This window comes from Terrapene carolina, unplaced genomic scaffold (assembly GCF_002925995.2).
Source record: "Terrapene carolina triunguis isolate 2854851 unplaced genomic scaffold, T_m_triunguis-2.0 Scaffold67, whole genome shotgun sequence".
NCBI lineage: Eukaryota > Metazoa > Chordata > Testudines > Emydidae > Terrapene > Terrapene triunguis.
In genome coordinates this window covers 10,189,426-10,214,896 of record NW_020664418.1, presented here as the reverse complement: position 1 = coordinate 10,214,896, position 25,471 = coordinate 10,189,426, and the positions used below count along the sequence as shown (strand labels likewise).

General features: G+C 50.7%; 1 protein-coding gene across 3 annotated transcripts in view; it reads right to left on the bottom strand.

Annotated features, from left to right (window-relative positions):
* Positions 1-1,676: 1,676 nt before the first annotated feature.
* Positions 1,677-25,471, bottom strand: part of CPEB1 (cytoplasmic polyadenylation element binding protein 1) — a 49,670-nt gene continuing 25,875 nt past the window's right edge. Inside the window, exons 3-11 of one of the 3 annotated variants that reach the window (XM_024213765.1) lie at positions 21,671-21,890; positions 17,075-17,324; positions 16,530-16,643; positions 15,754-15,843; positions 14,658-14,794; positions 12,500-12,698; positions 7,912-8,006; positions 5,363-5,443; positions 1,677-3,050 (exon numbers count right to left, since the gene is read on the bottom strand). In XM_024213765.1, the coding sequence (XP_024069533.1) occupies positions 2,940-3,050; positions 5,363-5,443; positions 7,912-8,006; positions 12,500-12,698; positions 14,658-14,794; positions 15,754-15,843; positions 16,530-16,643; positions 17,075-17,324; positions 21,671-21,890 (1,297 nt within the window). In that variant the 3' untranslated portion in view covers positions 1,677-2,939. Of the gene's footprint in view, positions 3,051-5,362; positions 5,444-7,911; positions 8,007-12,499; positions 12,699-14,657; positions 14,795-15,738; positions 15,844-16,529; positions 16,644-17,074; positions 17,325-21,670; positions 21,898-25,471 lie in introns of all 3 variants that reach the window. The other 2 variants (XM_024213764.1, XM_024213763.1) reach the window with 2 other exon arrangements.

Sequence of the window (25,471 nt, the reverse complement as noted above, 5' to 3'; positions counted from 1 at the left end):
CTGGAATCCATTTTAAACCTGGTGCTTTTCCATTCAGAAGGAGGGGTGGGAAGCCAAAGAGACAAAGGATTCCTGCTGATAGAACAGTTGCTCTGTCTGACACTTAAATGGCTGCACTTAAAACCTCTTTCTTTCCCTGCTTCCACACTGCCTTGGGCCAAAGCTATAAAAAGGGGGTGAACAGAACGGGGGTTGCCAGTCATGAGAAATCCCTGAGTTACCACCTGAGCTGGAACAAAAACTGTACCAAGGGAAAGGACTGGGTCCAGTTTAAGGAGGAGCTAGTCTGAAAGAAGCTTATTGGAACATCTGAGGGTGAGATTTAGTAGTCAGTTTCTTAATGTATTAGGCTTAGACTCGCATGTTTTGTTTTATTTTGCTTGGTAACTTTGTTCTGTTATTACTTGAAACCACTTAAATCCTACTTTTTATACTTAATAAAATCACTATTAACCCAGAGTAAGTGATTAATACCTGGGAGAGCAATCAGCTGTGCATCTCTATCAGTGATAGAGGGCAGACAATTTATGAGTTTACCCTGTATAAGCTTTTTACAGAGTAAAACTGATTTGGAGTTTGGATTTCATTGGGAGCTGGATGTCTGGGTGCTGGAGACAGGAGCACTTGCTGAGCTGTTTTCAGTTAAGTCTGCAGCTTTGGGGGTGTGGTTCAGACCCTGGGTCTGTGTTGCAGCAGACTAGCATGTCTGGCTCAACAAGGTAGGGTTCTGGAGTCCCAAGCTGGCAAAGAAAACTGGCTCAGAGGTAGTTGCAGCACATCAGGTGACAGTCCCAAGAGGGTTTCTGTGACTGAACCCATCACAGTCAGACCCTGCTAGAATTGGTGAAGGGAAGCATGGCTGGCCTAGCAGCCTTGTGACTTACAATGAACTGCCACAGAGGAAAGCCAGCTTCAGAGCCCAGCTAGTCAGCTGGGCCCTGTGGGGAGGAGTGCAGAGTGAATGCCTACCCATATCCTTCCCCAACTGTTCTGGGACCCACTTGTAGACTCAGGAGTCTGTTTTGTGTAAGGACAGGAAAGAGCAGTGATCAAAGCTCCTAAGGCCTGGTCTGCACTCAGAACAGTAAAGGATCTGCTGATTGGGTTGTGTGGGGAAAAAACACTCAGGCTACGTCCTCACAAAAGCACTGCAGCGCAGAGTGCTGTAGTGTAAATGCTTGCTACCACAACCGAAGGGGTTTTTCCCATCACTGTAATACAGTTGTGCTCTGAAGAGGCGGTAGCTAGGTCAACGGAAGAATTTTTATCCACCTAGCAGCGTCTACACTGGTGGTTAGTCAGCTCAACTACTTCTCTCAGTATGTGCAATTATCACACCATGGGAGACAGCGCCAGGTCGACAAGCCCTAGGTCTAGACTAGACTATTATGCTGTTGTACTAGTATAAGGCACAGTATAGCAGTGTAGCTTAGTTAGCTTTGCTGAACCAGAATAAGCTATTCTGGTAGAAGCACCTACACCAGTAACAACCCAGTGTCGTTTTTTTCCTACTACTTTAGTGCAGACAAGGCCTTAGTTCCTGTGCACACAACTGCTGTTCAACAGGGAAGTGGTTTCCCCAGTGCTCTCCCATGCAGCTCCTTCCACCTCCCTGCACATTCCCATTAAAGAGACAGACTAAGAACTGCTGCAACGTGTTTATTATGTGCCAAAAACTACACCACAGCTTACTCCACGCATCTGTAGGAGAGTGCAGTCTTGCCTGCATATACTACAATGAGGTAGAGACTTCACACACAGCTTCACAAAAACCCCACAAAGAGCAGCTGGGATATGCAACATCAGCTCAGCAGGAAAAAGGGAAAAAATATGACACTGGTTCTTTGGCACACAGCTTCCAATAGAGGGGAAAGTAAAAAATAAATTATAAAGTTCTCAAATCCCAGCAGCATTTCAGTTGACTGCACTGTTGCTTTTTACATTTCTTAAACAAAGGGAAAGGTACTTGTCCCCTCTAAGAGAAAGGGCTCCTATGAACCTTTGTCTGCCCACCAAGACGCAGCCCTTTTAGCTCAGTTACAAAACAAAATTAAGTCCTGTGACTTTGTGATTAAAAACCTCTATCAACCCCCCCTTAAGTGCAACTTAAAAAAGTGCAACAAACTATTTAAAACTATATACAGCAGCTCAGAGATCGTTTATCCGGTCCAGTTTCAAATCCAAAAATCCTGTCATCCTTTTCTTGTTGCAAACCCCTTGATTCACAACTGTGAAACTTGTCTTCTAACCAGCAGCCCCAGACACAAATTGCAATAATGTTAAAAGCTGCCAGGAAAGAAAAATTCTTGTTTCAAACGACTTAAAAACCGTTTTAAGAGTGTAAAAAGGAACTGGTAAAAACCCTCGAGCGTAAAATATGAAATATGATTTGGTTTAAATGAAGAGCAAAGTCTCCTTTGTTGTTACAGTAAAAAACGCCAGCTGAACATTCAGTTTATGCCGTTCAGATGGGGGTTAAATGAATGGAAAGGCACTGTATGGCAACTGCAAAAAAATGGAGCCAATGAGACCTGCATTATTACCATCAGTATTGCAAGGAATGTAAAAAAGCGCCTTTAATAAATAAAAAACCTAGGTGAAGGCATCTGCATAGACACCTTCTCAAAACATGGCCCTTTTTGCTTCTTGTCAGCAAACGAGGAACCAAAGTCTGGGAACTGCAGAATCGTTTGAGGGGCCCTCCCCCCTCAAAAAAACCCCAAACAAAACCCGACAAAATTCACTGTGCATTAGTGCAGAAACAAATAAAGACCAGCAAGTGCAAACGTGAATGTAAGATTTCCCCATTAGTCCTCAGGAAGCGTGTTCCCAGTCTGGGTCTGGCACTGGCAGGCACGCTCGTGCTCTCTCCACTTGGCAGGTTAACAAAAGAACTTTCTCCTGTAACTGCAGCAGCTCCTGGTGCATCTGCTGCCTCTCTAGCTGGAGTCTCTGTTCTTCTGGTTGCGCATCAGCGGGCGGTGGTGACGCAGGACCTCCATGGAATGTTGCCAGTGCCAGCAGGAGCGACAGAAGTACTTGAAGCAGACCTATGGGGAGAAATAGGTAGGGATTACTGAAGGGGTTGACAGCAGAGCTGGGGGAAGACTGCTGCAAGCAGCTGAGTCTCTCTTGAAAGAAGGAGAGACTGGTTTATGGGATAAGCCATCTTGCCTCTAGAGACCAGTTAATTGGAGCATGCCAGGAGTGATCCAGCATCCACACTCATCTCTTTGGTGAGAATAGATGAGACCTTTGCTCCTGAAGGAATTCAGTCTCTGCTCAATCCATGCTCTGAGTTTCAGAGGGGTCACAACAAGAGGGAACATTGTGATGCTGCCTCAGTAGGTGTGTAGTGAGGGGACATCAGTCTCCAGGGTCATTACGCTGGCCCCTTGCAGTGGTAGTATTTAAATGAGGGTTTAAAAGCAGGGGTCTCAAACTCAGTTTACCTTTGGGCCAGTGCCAGTCCTCAAATCCTCCCAGTGGGCCAATAATGTCACTCATGCTGCCCAGAACCCCCCCCCCCCCGCAAAACTCCACCTCCCCACCTGCCTAAGGCTCTGGGAGGGAGTTTAGGTGGGGAGGGGGTCTGGGGTGCAGGCTCTGGGAGGGAGTTTGGGGGGGGTGCAGCACTTACCTGGGGCTCCAAGGTAGGGTGGGCAGGGGGCCTGTGGGCACAGCTGCCCCCAGCACTGCCTCTGCAGCTTCCCATTGGCCGCAGAGGCAAAGCCCTGCCCCGGGCCGCAGGGAGGGGCCAGCAGATACGTGGAGCAAGCAGGCAGACACCGCTCAGCTCCACTGTGCTGCTGGGCCCCCAGGCCATTTTAAATTGCCTGGGGGGGCCAAGAGAGACCTGGTCCCAAAACTGCTGGAGCCCCGCAGGCCACGAGTTTGAGTCCCCTGGTTTAAAGTGAAGACTTGTTTTAAAAAAAGCCAGTCTCTTCTCCCTGGTCAGAAAACCTTTACATCCCAGAGTTGTATTACTTTGAGAGGGGGCTACAGTTAAAGTAACTGCTGAATTCAGCTTTCCTGAGTAGTGCATTTTATTCCCTAATGAAATCTGTCCTTTCAATAAAAGGAGATAAAGAGTTTGGAACACAGAAGCTCATCTGAGTGCACTCCTTAATTCTGGGGTGTAAAGCACCTCCAAGTGCCCAGGTGCCTACATACATGGACTGCAGCTTGCAGCACAGGCCATGCCTATTTCATAGTGGTACAGTAGGTGTTAGTGACCACATGTTCGCATTCACAGCCAGGTGTTGCGCAAGGCTTGTAGATCAGTGTTTCTAGACTCTGGTTCCCTCTCCTAGTAAGCTCAAGGCAGCTTGATCCCCATTCTACCACACGTGAGTTGTTCCTTCCAGGGGAGTACTAGCATCCCAGGCAAACAGTGGAGTTAACCATGTTTTTGCATCAACCTTACAAATTTGTCACCACTCAGTTTAGGTTAGCAGTGGCACCTGGCTGCTGGATCCCCCCAGATGAAGGGTCCAGAAGCCCTTCCCTGGCTGAGCTTGTTTCAATCTGGAAACATTTCAGTCTGTGCAAGTATGAAAGGGTCTTGAGACACCGAACACACCAGAGTGAGCCCTGCATTAAGGGTCCTCTGTTCTCACCTTGCTTCTTGCCTCCAGACCCCACTTCAATACAGATACGGTTTTAGCCCTCACATGCAGGTAGCTTGCATCTGTTTCCAGCCCTGGTGGCTTCCATATCAGACCTCAAATACGCCACTGACTTAGCTCAGCAGGCCATTTTATCTGGCTCAGAGCCAGATGCAGCAGGCTGTAGGGCTCCAGTCTGCAGTCCCTGGTTACCTGCAGACCAGACACTCCCAGGACTTGGTGTTAAGTGGGCATGAGCATACTGTGCAATCATCCTAGTTATTGCCTCCACCCAAGGCTTGCTCTTCTGAAGCAACACTGGCCCTGCCACGGCCAGTAAACTCGTTCCTCATTCTGCATGAAAAATCACAAGAGATGGCACCTTGCCTGCCCCAATGTGCTGTACCAAGGGGCTGTCCTGCCCCTAAGTGCATATTCATCCCCATCCCTGAGCCCTGGATGGTGTCCTTATAGCTATGCAGGCTGGGAAGGCATCTGGATCCCCCAGGGGTGTTATCTGAGGCACCTGACCAGGAGTGAGAGATAAGCATCCCCAGTGCCAATGCACATTCTGTGGCAGACCTCTAAACACCAAGTATGGTAGCACCCTCTGTGCACCCCTTTGTCACTGTATTGCCCAGGAGCTGTGCGGGCAGACCCTGGTCTACTCAAGGACATGCTGCATGTGAAGTGCCTGCTCCTGGATTGAGCACAGCTAGCTGGTAAGGTATGATCCCCAGTGAAGGTAGAGTTACCTGGTCTCTGCAGAAGAAGGGACCTGGCTGGGCACTGCAGACTTGACACATGGAATCTTCTAGATATGGGTCAATCTGAACCTGCACAAGAGCAAGGAGAGTCAATCAGGCTGAAGTCAGGACACTGGGCAGGTCAGGTCAGGAGCAGCACTGCTCTGGCTGCAGCTCACACCTGGCTGGACCTGTGGTGGTGCAGCAGCAGCTCTGCAGTGAGGGTGACTGTTTAGGTAATGCCGTGCTTGGGGGAGGTTATGTGCACTGTGGGACAGTATGATTGGCAGGGCTCCAGTTCTCAGCACTATTTCCAGACAGGCTCAGACCAGGGGTGGTGAGAGCTTGTCCTCAGCAAACAGGCCATTTAAGTTCAGCTCCAGGGACCCCAGGGTGATCAAAGAAATAACGGTCACTTGTCCAGAAGCCCATCCAGGCTGGACTGGGGGAGCTGTTCCCTGTTGGACTGACTGGGGCAGACAATCCAGGAGCAGCAGCTCCCCTTCAGGGAGTACCTAACCAGCTGCAGCAGGGGGCTGGAGTCGCTTTTCCCTGGGCAGAGTTAAAGGGCCCAAATCACCCTGCACTGATGGCCCCAGGGACAAACTGAAGACGTCTCAAGCACAGCTCAGCACCTGGCAAGGTCTTGACCTTCAGAGAGGCCAGTAACAATCAGGCTCAGGCAACACAGCCAAGGTCCATCCTGTAACAAGCTGGGGGTGGGATTCCCAGACTGCTGTGTGGAGAGTCCCAGAAACCCCATTTACAGGGGGCAAAGCCTCCATCTTCCTCTGCAACCCTTGCCCAAGTCAGTGGGCCTGTCCCGAGAGGTCAAGGAAGATCTGGCTAGTGCCCACTGCACTCAGCGCCCATGTACCAGGACGCCCCTGAGAGCGGATATGTCCTACTCCAATGCTTTCAGACCACAGCAGCTTCGCTGTTGCTGCCCAATGGTCTCTGGAGATGTTCACTCCCCAGGCCATGGGCAGTGGCTGCTCTAGTGCAGGGTGCATGGACATGATGGATACTAGGTGCCTGCAGAGGGGGAATCTGCCTAATCACCCAGCTCTCAGATTCACTACTTACCCCAGGGACAGGGGGAGTGGCCAGATGAGCCTTGAGGGTACATGCCATGCTGCAGCAGTGTGGATGGCACTGGAGGATAGGCTGTGCTCCCCTCCCAACACAGCTCCTCTAAGAGGGGGCAGGAGGCCCCAAGCAGATGCCCTGGGCACACCATCAGAGGCACCTCTGGAGGCAGGGCAGACTGCAGCTGTTTGAGTGGGAAACCTCTTGGGCCACCACTGGCTCATCTGCCCCAGTGAGGCCTGGAGCCGCTGCCCATCAGTCCCAGCTGCAGGGTCCCCTCCCCACACCAGGCAGCTTTTGCTTGTCCCTGGGCCAGAGCTCTCAGCACAGGCATGGGCTGAGCAGCACTACTGCCTAACAGGAGGCAGGGTGACAGCCTGAGGAAGTGGGCAGGTCTGTGAGCTGTAGGGAGTGGGGAAAGACTGTCTAGTGCCCCACCTGCCAAACTCACCCCGCTCCTTGAGACAGTTACCAGCACCCACCCATAGCAGGGCAGCTGGCACAGTCCCGCTTCCCCCACACTGGCTGAGTGAGCAACCTGGGGTCCCTGCAGTTAGAGCCAGCCCCACAGTAGTTTTTCCCACTTGAGAGGGACTCCCAGGGATGGATACAGGTACAGCATTTCTGGTATTTGCTCTCTGGCCTCATGGTTATTTGCTCTCTCGCTAGCACTCCTGAAGGGGCTTTTCTGAAGCAGCACTGACTGAGCATTTCCAGGAGCATGGCCTCTCAGACATCTCCCCACAGCATTCCTGGCACTGGCAGACGTACTGGTCTCACCCGCCTCCAACTGGAACTCTCAGGGCTAGTCATTAGGCAGGGTAACCCTGACCTAACCTCAGCCACTTAGTGAAGACTGCCCAGGGCTTGTACTGGAGCTGGACTACTGACCAATGCCTCCAGAGTTGTGCTGGAATGCAGACACTGCCAGCCACAAGGAGCCCTTCAGGAGCAGAGCCTGACAGCAGAGGGCCTAGTGTCAGTGTTCCCAGCATGCTTAGGGTGTGGACTGACCCCTTGATGATGGTGCAGTCACAGCTACATCCTGTAGCCTAAAAGCAACTCATTCTCAGGACCCCAAGGCCCAGCTTGACTACTAGGTGAGCAAGCTGCCACGTGAGACAGGAACAGAGATCCGGAGGCAGGCCTGAGCGCTGCTTGTCCTTTCCACCCCCATCACCCGCTTGTGATAGGCAACAGCAACCCCGGGAGGATCCAGCTAGGCCTCTGGACAGATGACTGTTATAGGGGATGAGTCCAAGGAACAGACTGGACTGACTACAGCATGGAGCTGGCAGTGTCCTGGTTTGGTTTCCTCTGCAAACAGAGGGCCTGAGGCTGGGCCATAGGAAGCTAGCAGACTAATGGTATTCAGACAGAGCACCCAGAGGTAGAGCCTGGTGCCATTTGCCACACCAGGCCGGGTGCCAGGCAGCCCTAGCAGAGCCTCTCCTACTGACCCCACTTACCTTTTTAGTGAACTTGGTGGTTTTGATCTCCACGAATGCAGCGCTGACTGCCTTCAGGTAACTGCGCTGGTTGTTAAAGGTAACACGGCCAGATCCTGAAACGAGCCAGACCATTAGTGCAACACCAAGAGGAAACTATGCAGAGGCTGGGAGAGAACCTGCAGGGTGAGCTGCCACCAAGCCAACTCCAGAGCCACCCCAAGAACTGAACTGCAGCATCTCCAGGCTTGCTCTTTCAGGCCCAAGGAAAAGCCACTATGGCAGCAGGCCTAATTCTTCTAGTATGAGGCAATCAGCGCATGTTCCATCAGAAGAATATCAAGGCTTTGTGGCTATGCCTCCCCCTTTCCCAAACTCGTGGGAAACACACGGAAGCACAGCATAGGCGTTCAATGTGGTTTATGGTAAAGTCCGTTCCAGTGTTGGTTCTGCAGGGATGATACACTGGGTACACTACCTGCTTGGGGGCAGAAGTAGACCAGTCACTGGCAGTCAGGAGACCCTGCCTCCTGGAGTTCCTTCCAGTTGAGACAGCTTCTGCAGCCACAATCATTCATGTCTATTTTCCTAAACTAGGTGCGTTATCAAACCCTTCCAAGCCCATGCATGGTTATCAGTAAATGTCAGTCAACGATTTCACTGTATGCACAAACCGAGGAAATAATGTTTCCAATGATAACTACGATTTATAGACAGGCACAACAAGGAACAGTTTGAGAAGGAGTTTGATTTAAGAGTATTTACATTGTATGTTTTGACAAGTGATGTTGACAATGCTAAAGATTTAACTTTTTGAATCTCAGCATCTGTTATTATTGTTTGACCCCTCCATATCCCACAATTGTGGGAGTTTAAAATTGGTAAATGCCCATCACTATTCTATCAATTAGGGAAAAAATAAAAATCAAGTCCTGCCAAGCCTAACTGTACTCCGAGAAAGAATTTCTACTGCAAAGTAGTGACAAACCTAAATACTTGGATGTCAAGTTTCCATCTATGCTGGATGATCCATTTGTCTCCAGAGTGGGTCAGATCCATGAAGAAAGTTCAGACATACATGTATATATTTCCCCAGTCTTTGAGCTCAGGTCCACGGATTCATTACAATGGGATTTTCATAGTGTGCCTCCAGGGTAGGAAGCAGGATGATCCAAAACAAGGGGTTTTTCCTATGCAAATCTCCATGGATGCACTAAGGCAAGGAGCAGTGTTCTGCCAAAAGAAAGTACATGGTGTTGGTGAAAACTGGATGACCATCAAGCAGAACTTGGTGAACTTATGTACTGATGGCTATGTGGCTGTTTAGCAGATCTCAATGCATGAGACTTTGCTATGGATAGGAGTTGTCCAGGCAAAATGGTAAAGCCCTGTGGGCCATGGCCATACAAGATCAGAATTCCCAGTAGGCACACCACACAGACTAGCCTTTTGTTTGTGACACCAACTTGTTTTTCATGGTGGGAATCGTCATCTTCCATTCATGTTCTCTGAGAGGAGTGCTTGTACTTGCAGGCCTCAGATGAGGATGAAGCTTGTAACGGAATTCCCTTGGTACCATATGTTTGTCCTGAATCCAAGATACAGTGGGATGGTTCCTGGAGTGTTTGCTTCAGCTTTCCTCCATACAGAATCCTGATCAGAAACTCTGTTCGTGACCAGCAAAGTGAATTTCCTTCTTCCCTAAAGCCAATGTTACTGCCACTATGATGCTGGGGAGAGTCCCTGGGAGCACATGCACAATCAAATGGTAGTGATCAAAGTTAAGAAAAGGTGGCTTCCATTTGTTTGCAAAACGTAAGTTGTCAGATGATTGTAAAATGGGAATGCTCTGAAGACAAGCTTCCATTAGGAACTTAGATGTTTCAGATAAGGTCCTGTTCTACTTCTCTCTGATGTGCAGAGGCTTGGAACAGCATTGAGAGTGGGTTGTAATGCTCTGATCTGAAGTCTACAATAGATGATTTCATTCATGTTGCAATGTTTCCATGGGTTGCTGAGACTGGGGCTGGGACAAAGCTGGCTTGGAAATTCTTGCCCAGTCCCAGCGAGTGCCTCCTCTGGACAGTGAGCACAGACCTCATTTGATCAAAGCTATATGTAGGCTTTTTGCGATCAAAGAACCTGGCATCAGAGGGCAGCTACTGACCTGGCACTTGTTCTAGCTAACACTTGCAAATAGGTATTTTCTCCTGTTGTACTTCACAGATTGCTTCAGCTTGCCATGTGACCTGAATTCCTCTATGCATCTGGCAGGAGTCAGGATTGGAAATTGCCTTTTCTGATTACTCTGAATAGCCTCGGTTTTCTATAACACTTCCCATTGTATCACTAAGATAGAGTTCCCAGCTGTCTGAGCCTCTGATCAAAGGACCAAAGCCCAATATACCAGCATGAAACGGATTTGAAACCCACTTTTGCCATAGACACCCCCTCGGGCCATGTGATTTATAGGTTGTGAGGGGCCATACACCCATGGTAGCACTGCTTGTGAGAGCATGCAGGAGCCCAGAAGGGGGCAGATAACAGCTCAGTTCTTTATTCTTGTTGGCCTGCTGCTGCTTGACAACTCCCATGCTGAAAGGAAGGGGCTGAGATAAGACCTGTCAGGACTTGGCTGCCTGTGAAGGGCCAGTAAAGCAAGGAGGCAACTTTCAAGTATGAGTCCATGAAAATAGGTACATGTCTCTGGTGGTGATCCCAGGAAAAGCTGACTGGTGCATACTGAGAATCCTTCAGTCGCTACAGAAAGCAACTTGAGGGTGGAAGAAATGGTGGGCCTAGCAGCCCTTTACTGCCTGCTGGTTCCTCCACATCCAAGCTGCTACTCATCACCCGATTGCCATTTGCTGTGGTAGGAGGTAGAGGCTGTGGTGAGGCATGGCAACCTGAAACGGAAGTTGGAGAAAGCCAGGACTCTAGGGCACTGTGCCCCACACTGGCAGCTGGGAATGGCAGGAAATCCCTGTCCCAATCCTGCAGTCTGGGAAGGTGTGTGAGGACTGAAAGCTTTCTCCTCCAGCGCAGCTGCAGACTCCAGGCATAGTTCACAATACTCAGTACACTCTTGCTCGACAGTCAGTGCTATTTTACTACTTGATTCTCAAACTTTGGTTCAGGCTACTGGCCCTTCTCCCCATGGGAAGAATTCCCTGTGTCCCTGCACATCTAGCACAAGCAGCAGGTCCACACCAGGTCTTTTCTGCATTAATCTGCCCTGCTGCATTCCGTGAAGGTGGGAATCCAGCCCTGGTTTGATCACACATTTCCCCTTTGGGAGTTTGTCCCCATAATCCCACACAGGCCAGCCGTGGCATCAAGGAAAGGCTCTGCAGAAGCTCAACACCTCTATGCACAGGATCCACAGAGGCAGGTAGGGCTGTTTCCCCATGGAGGTCTCAGACAGATGCGAGCAGGGATCGAGGGGGGCTGTCTGAGGGGGAGGGAGCTGGGGGGGAAGGCCCCTTACTGCACTGGCAGCATCAGGTGCTCTCCAGCCATGATCTGCAGGGAAGAGGGAGTGGCTGAGCTCTGCAGTCAGAGGTGCAGATACTGGTGTGAGTGATAGGGATTCAGGTGCCATCTTCCACCTGCCATGCTGCCCTTCTGGCATCACTCCCCTCCCGGAGGTGGAGCCCTGGAGTCAGTTCTATTCCAACCCTGCCTCCTTTCCTACCCAGGGCAGGGGAGCGTACTGTGGCCTAGCCACAGAGCTGTCAGAGCTCCCCAGCAATAGGGGGAGCAGAAGACAGACTTCCTTTGGCCTCAGGTTCTCAGCCAGCCTTGCTCCCTGAGTCTGACATAGCACCAGCCGCTGCCAGCATCTTCGCAGCGAGAGCGGAGCTGAAGGGACCATCTCCCAAAGGGCAGACATAGCCCCAGGACTCAGCTGGGAACAGGCAGTGAAACCAGCTGTTGGAATGTCTGGAACTGCAGCAGGGAGGACAGTGGGAGGCAGAAAGCCAGAGGGAATATCAGGAGATGGGGCATTCTGACAGCCAGCCAGGACTGGTTCTGCCCCCAGAAGCCTACAGTGCCCATTGTAATAGCGCTGTGGACCTCAGCCCAAAGAAATGCCTTTTCAGGGGATATAGGCCCTTGGGGCTAATAGCACAATTCATTCCAGTCAGCCCTAAGCAGCATCAAGCAAGTGCTGCTTGGAGAATGACTCATCCACTGTGGTGGAAGAGCTGAGATTAGTCCCAGGAAACAGAGGAGGAGTGCAGTAAGAGTGCTGTGGCACCCTCCCTCCCAGGGAAGAGGGATGACACTGCTTAGAACAGCCCTTTTGGTAAGGACCACAGGCCTGTCAAGGGTCCCAGCAGCTTTCCTAGCTGCACACCTGACTCTGTGGGAACTGAGCTGCACTCAGTCATTCATACACTGCCGGGACTCTGCCCTGGGAAGCCAGATAGCCTTTTTCATCTTCTTCCCTTCCCCTGCACACTCCAGCCACTGGGGCAAGGGGGCTCCTTGTTTGCAGAGTGGCTGGTCTACTCTCTGCCCCTTGGAGTGCACAAGGCCCTGCCAGAAGAAGTGTCAAGGGGATGTTTACATGCAGCCCTAGGAGATGCAGGGCTCTGACACTTACCAATAGGATATTTGTGCTTGTCCGTGTCAATACCAGCATAGACCACCCCTCCGAACAGGTCATTCATGATGGCTGCTAGGGCCTCTGCGTTCAACATCCCATGCAGGGCCCCCACGAAGACCGTCTTACTGGGATCAAGCCGCTGAGATGGGCTTCGCACGAAGTTGCTGTCTGCCAGGACCCACGGGATCACCTGCACCTGGAACCGCCCATGAGCAGGTAAGTCACCTGTGAGTTAGAGCCTGGCAAGCTAAAACCTGGGGCTACCTAATACTAATCTCAATGGGTTACTGAGTCCATTGAAGACAGACTCTGGCCCCTCAGGAGCCTTGTCACTCTGGCCTCATAGCAGGGCTCTCCCCACCCATTGCCTGCTGCCTTTGGAGTCCAGAGTTCTCTGCACCATGTGGGTCTTGCCCATTATCACAAGCTACAGTGCTCTGCTCGCCCCACTCTGCACAGCACCATCCCAGGGGAGTGCTGAAAGACTGCCCCACCAAGAGGTAACAGACCCTACATCTCTGCTGGTTTTCCATTTTCCCCCAGTGCTAGCTAACTGGGCTCCCCCACCTGTCCTGAGCCAGCACAGCTGCTGGCGGGCAAGAGGTACTATTCCAGCAGGAAATGTTTCTGCCCCTTGAGCAGCCAGTTCCATTAGTGCCTTGATCTCAATTGGCATGGCTGCAGCCACCACACGCCAGCACCACACACCACGGGAGCAGTCCTATCAGTTGGAGCAGTGCCCCATCACCAAACTGCAGTGCTAGGCTGGAATCAAAAGCACAAGTCCCTTGGGGCAGGCAGCCAGGGACCAGCCAGGCAAGATTGATTTTACCTATTGTCTGTACCTATATTCACTGCTCAGTCACATCGCCCTGCAGAGACCTATTGTTGGAACAGCTCAATGCAACATCCCACCTACTGTCAATTTCTACAGGAGCTTCCATCTGCAAGACAGCTGATAGAGGGCTCAGAGCTAAATCACCAAGCCTGAAGGTGCTACCAGTGGCCAGACAACACAAGAGCTGTCTGGAGCACAGTGCTGTTGTTCCTGTCCAGATAAGAGCGGAATCTCAATTCCGTAACCATGCAAACTTGTACAGCTGCTGGCCAGACTGCACCTGCCCTGGGGTCAGAGGGGGCTTCTGTCTCAGGAATTCCAATCTGGCACCTTTCACCAGCCCCCAGATCGAGACAGGCAGTCTAGACTACATCTGGGACCAAGCACATCCACAGTTGTAATAGCAATATGCATTATGCATGAAGGCCATTCGTTCTGCAACCATCAAGCCTGCCTGCTGCAAGAGCCAGGGAGCCAAGCCCCTCTCCCCACAGAGCAGTGTAAAAATAACCCTGGCTCTGAGGTGGTAAGTGGTTCTCATTCTATACATGCTGAAACAGAAGATCAGCTGCTGGCATGGGGCCAGAGTCTATGGCAAATCCAGAATCAGAGTCCAAGAGATCCCTGCTCAATCCACCAGCCCACAAGTGAGGGTTCCCAACCTCCATGAGTCACACAGGAGCAGGATATAGCAGGGAAATCCTAGGAGCTGCCAGCCTTTGGCTAAAGGCTAAGCAGCTCTGCTCTTCTGTGCTGCCACTTCTCACCTTTCCTCCCCATCCTCTCTGCCCACACTGCCTCTGCTGCAGGAAAGCACTGTAGAAAGGTAGCCAGGAGCCAGCTGCCTGCCTGACCCTTGCTGCTCCATGCTCAGCCAGCTCCGTGTCTAAGCAGTGCTTCCCTGGAGCAGGATAGCCGCCCCACACCCCAGCGCCCCGCACAGACCTCACCCAGCTGCCCCACCCAGCCATGGCTTCTTGCTGTGGAGCATGAGGCTCATGGGACTGAGGGTGGGGGTTGAGTGGAGAGCATTTGAGGACCTTTTCTATAGGCCATGCTGCCGCTCTGCGTTAACATCCAGATTAGCAGGTGAGGGCAGGAGGCTGGCAGACTGCCCATCAGCCAATATTCTCTGCAGAGAGGCTGTTCTTCGAAGGTTTCCTCGCCAACGAGTTATGGGTTTCAGCCTCCTAGCAGGGCAGTTCTGTGGACACTGCTGCACCATAAGCAGCCATCGACACTGGTTCTAGACACATCAAGCACAAGCTCAGCAATGTCTTGTTTTAGTTGAGCTGGAGGGCTAGCAAGTCCACTGACCTCCTTACAGCGCATCCTGCGGCTGGACATCTTGAAGTAGTACTCGCTCAGGCCATCAGGGCTCAGCAGGTCTTGGGAGCAAGCCTGCAGCAGGGCCCGCACAGACTTCTCTGACTCAAACACCAGGTACACGTACCCTGGGGGGCGCAGTGGGAAGAGTGCTGAGTTAGAACAGCAGCGCTCACAAGAAGGGATCACCCCCATCCCAGCACAAGCCTTTTTAAATGCCCCCCAGCCACCCCATTTGAACTGCATCCACTTTAGTCTTCCTCTGCATGGAATGAGATCAAAGGAACAGCTAGCACTCAGCTCTGAGCTTCATCCTTCCACCTGTACCATCACTCTATATGTTCAATGGAAATAGTTTCAACACCTCCCTGTCAGCTAGGTAGTTGGGATTGGCACAGAATGATGGTATCAGTGTCACGAGTGATGGGTGTAACTATTCTGGCCAGAACATGCTCCCAACAGACCAGCATCCTTGGCTTCACTGCTATGATGCATCAATCCAGGGCTCTAAGTTCACTGAGGACAGCACAGAAGTGTTTCATTAAGTGCTAGTGCTTGGATCCCAAGACTGAGCCAGGTCATTGGGCACCTAACCAAACTGTTCACGATTAACAGTTACCCATTAGTCTGGTTAGTTTGATTCTCTCTTGGGCAGACAGTCCAAGGGGACAGAATTCAGCTCGCTGTAGATTAATTGTAACATTGCTCATAACGAGTAGCCATGTACTGTATTTAACTGCCTGGTGTGTGCCAGTGTGGGATGCTTACACAGTAATGGTGACTGGCAATCCAGTCCCACGTCAGAGTTCTGCAGCACCAGCTTAGCTCTGGGCAGGAGTTCCCCATGTGCTTTCCAGACAGTCTATATATGCATTGCCTTGCTCTGGACAGGTTAGCAGAAATTTAGTAAGAGAAAAGAAACCGTGCTACCCTTGTGCAGAACAGTGTGAGAGTGGAGTGTTTACCCTACAGTGCTCTGTCCCATCTAGTCACCAGCATGCAGCCGTGCCATCCCAGCATCAGTGCTGTAACATAGCATGGGAAAAAAGTAGGCCTACCATGTCTCTATTACCTTTAGGCATATTACCTTTGGGAGGGCAGCGAGGGTGTTTGCCATCCTTACCAGGCCACTCCACACTCAGTGAGCCAAACACACGGAAGGTGTTGATCAGTCCAGCTGCACAAAGAAAGTTGCATTCAGAGGCAGCAGGAGAGCCCATCCTGGAGGTGCAAGGACTGTGATCCCTGGAGCCATCCCTTCCCCAGGGGCGAATGCCTGTGTGCATGACTAACCCTCCTCTAAGAGGAGAGACTGAATGGAGCTGTGCTATGGCCAAGGCAGCAGAGTTTGGTGCTCAACCAGGGCCCCCAACAAGCACTAGGTTTTTAGGCAGAGAGCAGCGACTTCAGTGAGTCACATGCTCAGAATTAAGTGTTTGAGTACTGTGCTGAGAGGAAACACTGGGTTAACCCCCAGCTGCTCGATGTCTTTAGAGCTCTTTGCTAGACATTTTGTGGGGGCATGGGGGGGGGGAAGATAGTGAGCTTTTAAGACCCTCCCCACACCAGCCCTGGCAGTTTTGGGGGGAAGGTATTTCTCAGACTCCTTTGGAGACATCCAGTTGTTGCCAGCTGCCAAGTTGTGTACAGAAAGCCCTCTGTATTTAGCCTAGCCCTGTCGGGTTAAACACCCTGGGTGCATGGAGACTACCTGTCCTAGTGTGGAGCAAGCTGGCAGCTGTAGAAAAGGGGTGTAGAGAAGCTTTCCTCAGTATCGAGGCCCTTCCTGACACACTCTAGTGACAGCTTCAGGACTGACTCTTGTAGAGGTCTGCAGCCCGAGGAGTGCAGGAGGCCACTTACCTTCCGTGATATCCCATGGAACACCTCCTAGAAAGACTTTGCAGGAATAGACTGGGTTCTTGTAGTTTCGGGGAGGGAGCTGCCCGCTCCAGGTGCAGGTTGCCTCGTTCACAGCTTAAAACAGATGCAAAAGTAGCTTTATGGGACTGTTTGGAGCCATTTCAATCTATGAATAACTTTCTGCCTAGCTCCCTGGTCTCAGGAGGCTGACACATTCAAACAAGGATACAGCTTCTAGTCAAGAGTAGGCACACTTGTCCATCCAAGGCTACTTTCCTGCCAGCCTACCAGACCCAGAACTGCTAAGAACAGTATTCTCACATCCCAGAACCACTCCCTGCATCGAGGCCAGTCTCCGCCTTCCCCCAAAAGCGAGGGTCAGCAATTAGGTGACTTTATGGAGCACACTGCCAACTTGGACTAAGGTCCTTGGGGCCAGGACCATCTTCCGGCTGTCTGTGCAGCTCCTAGCACAGTGGGGCTGTGGTCTGAGACTGGGCCCATAGTAATGTAAAATAAGCGATGAGACCCGAGCCCTGACTTACCTGCTGCTTGCCTATGAAGCCTGGCCTCTCTTTCAATGCTGAAAGGGTCCTCTGGTGAGTCCAGCAGGTCCCAGGAAGGCCACACAGATGCCCCAGGCCACCTTTTAGACGCACTGGCTGGGGAGGAAGTTACTGTAGCCAATGCAGCTTGATCCTGATCCAGTCGTGACCCCACACCCATCTTTAAGGGGTCCCTTGACACACCGCTGAGGGGCAGGAAGGGCAGAGGTGGGGAAATCCGAAGGCTTGACTGCAAGAAACAAAGTGCTCAGTAATTCCCAGTCCAAAGGGACGCCCATGACAGCCTGAACTGCTACAGGGCAGCCAGCAGCCCTCCTACTTGACTAGAGGAGGAGGTGTTCCTGCCCAATTATGCAAGCCAGAAGGCAGGGTCCTTGTGGATTTATGTCGATTGAAAAGTAATCGCATGGTTAAATCACTAGTCTGGGATGCTCCCCGTTTAATCTGGGGCTGTGTTCCATCTGCAGGAGGCAGATTCCTCCTCCTGCCTTAGGGCTGTCTTGTCACAGATACGGAGTCAGGGACCTGTGTGCACAGCACATTGCATGCTGGAGCCTGGCCTCCATCGTGGCCTCTATGTGCTACCACAATGCAACACAGGAAGTGGGCAGGCATGTTTGGATAGCTGAGTCTTACAGCTGCTGACAGCAGTGGAGGGGAGAACCGCTAGCATGCAAATCTGTGCCCTGCCTGCCATGTGGCAAAGCTACTTGACGGTGGCCAGCATGTTTGGTCCATAAATCTGCAGTTCACCATCAAGTAGGAAATCTGCTAAGTCATGATTCCACTGGGGTGGGAGAGAGACCTGGTGTAGCATTAACACTCTGGCTGCTGTGTGGCCATCTCAACAGGCACATCTGCACTAAGAATGCAGACACTGGAAACGCTGCCCACTGAGGGGATGAGGAGTTCCCTCCCAGTACCCACATGGGGCAAGCCCCTGGCTGCCCTAGTACTAGTCTGTCAGGCACGGGGCAGGTTCCTACACAGCAACTACCACTGATCAGTGCAAGGTGGTCACTGACACTTAAGCTGGCTGCAGAGGGGCAAGTATTTGGGCCACAGGGAGCCAAATGATGGCCAGACTGGCAGAGTGCAATCCAGAGTCCTACTGACATTAGGACTGCCTTTCAGTACTCTTCAGCTGGGCAAGCATGGGTTCCAGACACCGCTTCTCCACAGCAGGGTACTATGTGAGGCAGGTGACCGGCCTGCAGCTAGCACCTGGTTTGCGAGATTACAGAGGTGTTGCTCTGATCCATCCCCTTCCTTCCCGAGTACCTAGAGCTCTATGGAAGAAGGTCCCAGAGAAGTCCATTTCAGACTCCAATGCTGAGGGGAAGCTGTACTTTGATCTAGGAGATGGAGCTCTAACATACCAGCTAGAGTAGAACGCTTTCAGGCAAAGCACGCTGGGCATGGGGATTATCAGTACACTCAGGCTAGAAATAATGCTCTGGATGCTGCATGTCTTGCCCATAAGGAGTCAAAGTTCACTCCAAATGGAAGAGGGTTGAACACTGAAACGCTCTCCTCTCAGATTAATTCCCTACTGGTCCCAGGCCAGGTCACTTGTAGAGATCTAGGTCAGTATTTACGGCCAGCAGATATTCTAGTCTGATCTCCTGTGTCTCACAGGCCATCGATGCCACCTAGCACCAGCATACTGAATCCAGCGAGAAGTTGGTCTAATAGAAGATTACATCTCCCACCTTGTCTCTAAAATTAGCAAGTAGTATTACAGCTCATGGGAGGTTGGACTGTGATGTGCCAAAGGCAGAGAATAGGAGGGACAGAGGTGCACCAGTGCCCCTGCAATGGCAGGGAAATGATTAAGTGAGATACCCAGATCATCCTGGCAAGTGAACCCCAATCACACACTGCAGGGGAAGGTGAAAACCTCCGAGATCACTGCCATCCTGACCTGGTGGAAATTCCTTCCCCACCCCTCATGGTCATCAGTTAGCCCCTGAGCATGTGAGTAAAGCCTTCCAAGGATTAAAGGCCATCTGAACAGACTATCTGGAGTCCAGGGAGAGCCTGACCTTCTGAAGTACCTACTGTTGCTGGATTTTGCACCATTTCCCTTTGTGGCTCAGGGGAGAAAGTCTTGGGCAGGTACATAGTAGCTTGCAGGTCTCCTTTGGGTTTGGCTACAGGGATGCTCTGAACACCCAGTCTGAAAAACCCAAAGCAGCTTAGGCTAAACAGAGGCTGCAAGGAAGTGCTGCTCACAGGGATCTCCAGCGACACCTCAGAAGAGGACGGGAAACTCGTATGACATACTATTCAGGCTAGTGGAGCAGTAGACTGTTTGTGGCAGAAAAAGTGGGTATGTGGAGAAGAGGTCTGAAAAGTGAGGAGGGTGAGAACTGCAAATTGCAAACCAGAGCAGAGGCATTGCATGGTGCTGACAGGCTTGGAGGAATTTGTATACCAAACCCAAAGTTAATGAGTCTCAAAAGAGCTGCTCAGAATCATCTAAGTGATTCTCCCAGGACAAATGGGTTTAGTATCTAACAGACTAGAATTTGAAGACCTCTAGCCATCCCTGGTCTGCTAATCTAGAATCCAAAGCACACAGCTGTGAACCAAGTGCATTAGGAGAACACTGTATAGCTGGCTGCATGTTGTGGATAGTAAGTACGTGGGCCCTGACCACCAGATGAGGAAGCAGCAGTTAGCTTTGAGCAACATGCACAAAACATACAATTAGGAGATCCATAGAACTGATGTTTCTGCCAATCGCTTCCTTCTGCAGTTTGTTTAGTGTCACAGTCCTGTGAGATTGTCACCAAGAGAGCAGGTGGCATGAAGATCAACATTTGGTTGTGGCATCTGAGTGCCCAGCATGGGGTGGGAGAGAGACTTTCCCACAAATCCTGTTAACACACTAGGAAAGACTTTCCATTTTAAGCCCTGCAAGTCAAGTGTATGAGTGTGATAAAAGGATAAGCAGAGACTTGTAATTTGAAAGCTACCCTTACAGAACATGAGAAGCAAGACTGTTTCCTTTACTTTCCCCAGTGACAACTAGACTGAGCCCTCTGGAGTAGGGCCAGAGCCTTGTCTACACCAGCCTTTTTTGGAAAGAATCTCCCCTGGCTGCCAGCGCCAATTCATCGGTGGTGGCAGTGGCAGACCGACTGCGCAAAAGTGAGAAATGTCTGAAGGTGGCTAGTTTAAGCTGCTTGATAACTACAACCCAGACTAATTTTGTTGTCCCTTCTGAAAATTGAAGAGGTCTTTCCCAAGTTACTAGCGCTCCACATTAGTGAAAGTTAAAGACTCAATTTTGCTTTTTGCATTTCCCTCAGCTTGGTGAGGCTATCAGTTTTACTTTCAGTGCTGCAGTGTTTGAGTTGCAAATCCTTCCTCCAAGACTGCTACAAAAGAAACTAGCCAGCCAGCCATGCCACAGGCAATAACCTATATCCTAAAATACTTTTACTGCTCTAACATGCCAAATACTGATTTCCCCTTCCTTTAACTAGTTAATAACTCTGGGGGCAGGAGCAATTTGTTTGGAAAGCACATGGCAAGTACTATCAAAAGAAATCAACTGCAGTTAAGTTTTAGAAACCTGTTTCCCTCTGAACTAGTGAAAAAACATGGGGAAGTGTTATCAGCCTTCAGTTTTAAAGCCTTGTTTAATGCAGTTTAAGATTTGGGCCAGTGTCCTTTAAATCTGACAACTTTGAGAACACTTCTGAAGGGTATTTGTAACAGGCACAACACTAAGTGACAGGTAAAAGACATACCTGACTACTCTGTTTATTTGCTTTCAACAATTGATGGCATCCTCCCACCCCCATGTCAAATTCACCACCCCCTCCTCCTTTAGGCCATTCACTCTAGCTTAGAGCTTCTAACAAAAATTACTTCACAACTCCAGGACGGGGGCCAAAGCTGAAGCTCAAGGGGTTTCTGCCCCAGGCAGGGGGCCTGCAACCTGAGTCTGGACACCCACGGCTGAAGCCCTCGGGCTTCGACTTCCGCCCTGTCTAATGCGGCTTGGGCTTCAGCCCTGGGCGCCATTCAAAGGGGGTCCCGACCCACAGTTTGAGAACTGCTGCTCTAGCTGTTTGAGCCTTACTAAAGAAGCTTCTTTAAACATGAGAAATGACTGAAGTCACCTAAATTAGCATGGGGATTGTAGGGCAAGTGTTTGTCCTGGAACTTTTATAGAGTGACTGAATTTGAAGTCTAAGTACTCTGATGAGTAATGCCATAAAAAAGATCTCAGTAGTAAATTACCCCTTTAGTGTCCATTGTTTAAGGAAAAATTGGCACAATGGTCTGCTCCCCTCACCCTGGGAGGGTGGTGCTGGGTAAGCCAGTCTATCTTCCAAATCCTGGCTGAAGGCAGATCCAGAAGGGAAGCAACTCCCTTAGTTTCAGGCTAGGAGCTATTGAGAGAACAATGGAGCAATGAATTCCTTTTTACTGTCTCAGGATAGAGTCACGGTGTTCTGCAGCACAATGCTGTTCACCTAAGGTGCCAGGAGTTGAGTGTTTGACCTAAGAGGGGTGATGCAAAGATTTGTGAGGTTAGAAAAACAAGAACCATCTTACGATTAAGTCTGAGAGATGATCAGATCCAGAGCTGAATCCACTGGTATCGGAGTCCGAAGGGCTGCTGGAGCGGGAATCCAGGAGAGCGCGACTGTCCAGGCGGGAGCTCCTCAGAGTCTGCGTGGGAAACTTCTCTCCCAAGTCCGAGCCAATTGGGTCCAGAGGCAGGAAGCCCAGAGGGGGCTTTCCCAAAACGTTCCCCAGAGGGCTACTGAGCATGCTGAGAACTAGAACAGAGAAAATCCCCTCATTAGCATATTGGACCCATTTCCCCACCCGCACTCCCGAAAGGCTCTGATATCAGGCAGCATCGAGGAGGCTTGGTCTGGCGGGGAGGTTTGTTGGACAGAAGTTAGACACGCGCTATCTCCTTTGGCCAGGCTGTGTCTGGAAGCTAGCGGGCTCCTGAAAAAAGTGCTGGACCACTCTGAAACACAGATGCAACAGCATCATGGTTAACGTGCAGAGTCAGCAATGCCAGCCTGGGTGGCCAGATGGATGTTTAACACTATCTGCCTCATTAGCTGCCGTCCCAGCCGAGGGAGAGCAGAGGAATTGAGAGCCAAGGCCCCATTAGCACTGGTTGCAAAAGCAGAGTTCTGCTCCCAGTTTGGCTCACCTGGTCTCAGACATGTCACACAAGTGCATACTGGCAAAGTCTGGGCAGCTATTCCTTAGGGTCTCAGCAAGGAATCAAGTGCTTGTAGGGCGCACACACCACCCTAATGCCATGTGGGGCAATGCATTATGGGACACCCTATTGCACAGAGCTGGAAGGAACAAGGACTGGTTACAACAGGTCTATAGGAGTGGCCATGAACACTGGAAGTGGTACCCTGAACTGGTTACAGCTAGACATGTACATGTAGCTGCCATGGCTACCAACACTACCAGAGCGTGCTGATGAACACGTCAACAGGCCCGTGCCCAGAAGCCAGCCCATAGACTCAAGTGCACATCACCTTCTGATGTTGTCAGGGAATCGCCCATCGCCTTTGTGTTTCCATCTCTGGAGAGGCAAGACACTCCTGACATCACTCCTCCCACAGCAGCATGTGGGCTGCAGAGTATTCCCTCCCAGTGCCGTTTCAGACTGCACCGCTGCAATCCAATGCCAAGCCTTACCAGAGCATCTCCTGTCAGCAGCCTGCTGAAACTGCTGTCAGCACCTGGTCCAGAACTCCACGTGGGTTTAAGCCTTGGACATGTACCCCTCCCACCCGAATAGAGGAGACTTCCCTCACGCAAGCACGTGATCAAACGCTGACAGTTACCACCCAGGCCAGGCTCTGCAGGGCCCTGATTTGTGCAGGGGGACAGTTCTGCAGAAGGCTCAATCAATTTACAAGAGCATTTATAGGCTACGTCTTCACTACGGGGGGGGGGTCGATTTAAGATACGCAAATTCAGCTACGTGAATAGCGTAGCTGAATTCGACCTATCGCAGCCGACTTACCCCGCTGTGAGGGCGGCGGCAAAATCGACCTCCGCGGCTTCCCGTCGACAGCTCTTACTCCACCAGCGAAGGTGGGAGTAAGAGCGTCGATTCGGGGATCGATTGTCGCGTCCTGACGGGACGCGATAAATCGATCCCCGAGAGGTCGATTTCTACCCGCCGATTCAGGCGGGTAGTGTAGACCTAGCCATAGCTAGTCTAAAGTCTGCTGTGGCTTCAAAGCCGATGCCTAGTTAGCCTGAGGAGCCGGTTTTCAGAAAGGCAGCCTTCATGAAAGCTTAACATTGGTCAAGTGGCCATCCCCCACCCCTTCCTTACGCCAGGACTAGGACCTAGGTGTTACAGAAATCATTAGCCAATGTGTTCTAGAGTTCTAGGGCAAACCAGTCTCGTTTTTCCTACACTAGAGTCTGAAAACATTGGTGAACATATTCCAGCACCTACCTTTAAATCCCTGTCAAGCCAAGGCCAGAGGCACCTCCTTACAAGTAGGAAATGCAGAATTTATGTACATGTCAGCACCACACAGTGCCTACTTGCAGCTTAAAAGGTGAACGGCAAGAGACTGCTAGAAGTTAGCTGATGGAGGCATTAAGGCTATTTAAGACAAACCTTAGTGGCATGCTGGAGTGTTCCAATGTTTACTCATCCTCCCCCACCAAGCACTGAGAAATCTGGGCTGTACCATCACCAACAGCAAGCACCATGCAGAGGTTTAGAGTAGGATTCCTTCCACCTGTGTCCACAGCACATGGATGATCCCTATGGCAGTGGTTTTCAACCTTTCCAGACTTCTGTACCCCTTCCAGGATCAGCTTGAGCCCCATTGCCTGGGGTTGAAGCATGTAACTTACCTTCATGGGGCCACCTGTGGCGTGGGGCCCCAAGCAACTGCTCTGCTTGCCATACCTGCACTAGCAATCACCCTTAACCCATCCCCACCTTTCGAGGTTCAACCCCCAGGTTAAGAAACTGATCTAGAGAAGTTGATGTACCCCCTGGAAGACACCTGCGTACCCAGAGTTAACAACCTCTGTCCTATGGCACAGGAACCTTCCAGTCTGCAGCTCTGGTTCCTCAGGACACTGGAGGCCAGGTATTGCACAGCACTAGCTTAACTTTCCCCTTTTAGAGTATAAGCAAGAGAGTGTCAGTTTTTGCTACTCTGTTAATTCCCCTTCAATTCCCAATCTGCCCTTATGCTACAGCCTCGTCTGCCAGGACTTTCCTCCACTGCAAACACGAGCTCAGCTCTAGCTGGGGGAACAGCAGGAGTGCTAGCACAGACCAGGTGCCTGCCACCAGCCTGAGCAGACCCATGAAGCCTTCTCTGTACTAGTGCTGACTGTTGCTACCGCTGGTGGAGCTGCACTGGCAGATCAAGCATTAAGGAAAAGCTAGCATCAACAGTTTAGGGGATGAGGGGAGACTGGGTCTCTTTCCAGAGTATAGGTTTGTTGTATGGGTTGGGAGACATTCTGTCCAAGCTAGAGTAAGCATGGTTTCAGGCTTCTCTGAAGTCACGTGGCATGTTTGAAAGCAATACAGCTAGTGTATTGTTCAAGGAAGATAGCTGAATTTGTTAGAGTCTTAAAAAAAACTGATTAGTCATTGATCATTACAAACTTTGATGCATAGCAGGCTAGTCCTGCCACCCAAGCCTCAGAGCTACCAAATGCATCACTGCTAACCTCTCCTTGAGAAAAAAAATAGGGAGAAAGTTTTGCTACTTGTGGGCCATATGTAAATCCCACAGCCAGCATTATGCCGTCTGAACACAGCCGTACCAACACACTAGCAGCTACCTACATCTAGTGTTCTGAGTTAACGAGCCATCTCTGCAGTTAGAGAACCACAGTGAGAGTTAAACCAAAGTTCAGGTTAACAGCTCTAGGATATGTGGAAGCTTGGCAGAGCAGTAGATCCTAGTTACTTGCCTCATTTGTTTGTGGACTGCCCAATTATCTCTGCAGTTGGACTGGGCTTACCTAACTGGGGAGCAGTTATAGGCAGATTAAGTTGGTGCCTAGCTACATTAGCAGGTTAGCAAGGCCTGTATAGTGATGCTGAGTGGCTGGAGCCATGCTAATTTCCAAGTGGGGTTGAGAATATTTTCCTTCAAGACAGTGTTAGTTAACTAAGTGGAAGCCTTTGAGTTAAAAGCAGAGGGCCCAATCCTACAATGCTCATAATGAGTTTGCTCGACCAAGGTCAGTGGGACTTGCTAAGCACTAAACCAGCAGTGTTTGAAGGATGTTTGCAGGCCCTAGATCAGGGGTCAGCAACCTTTCAGAAGTGACAGGAGTACTTGTGGCACCTTAGAGACTAACAAATTTATTAGAGCA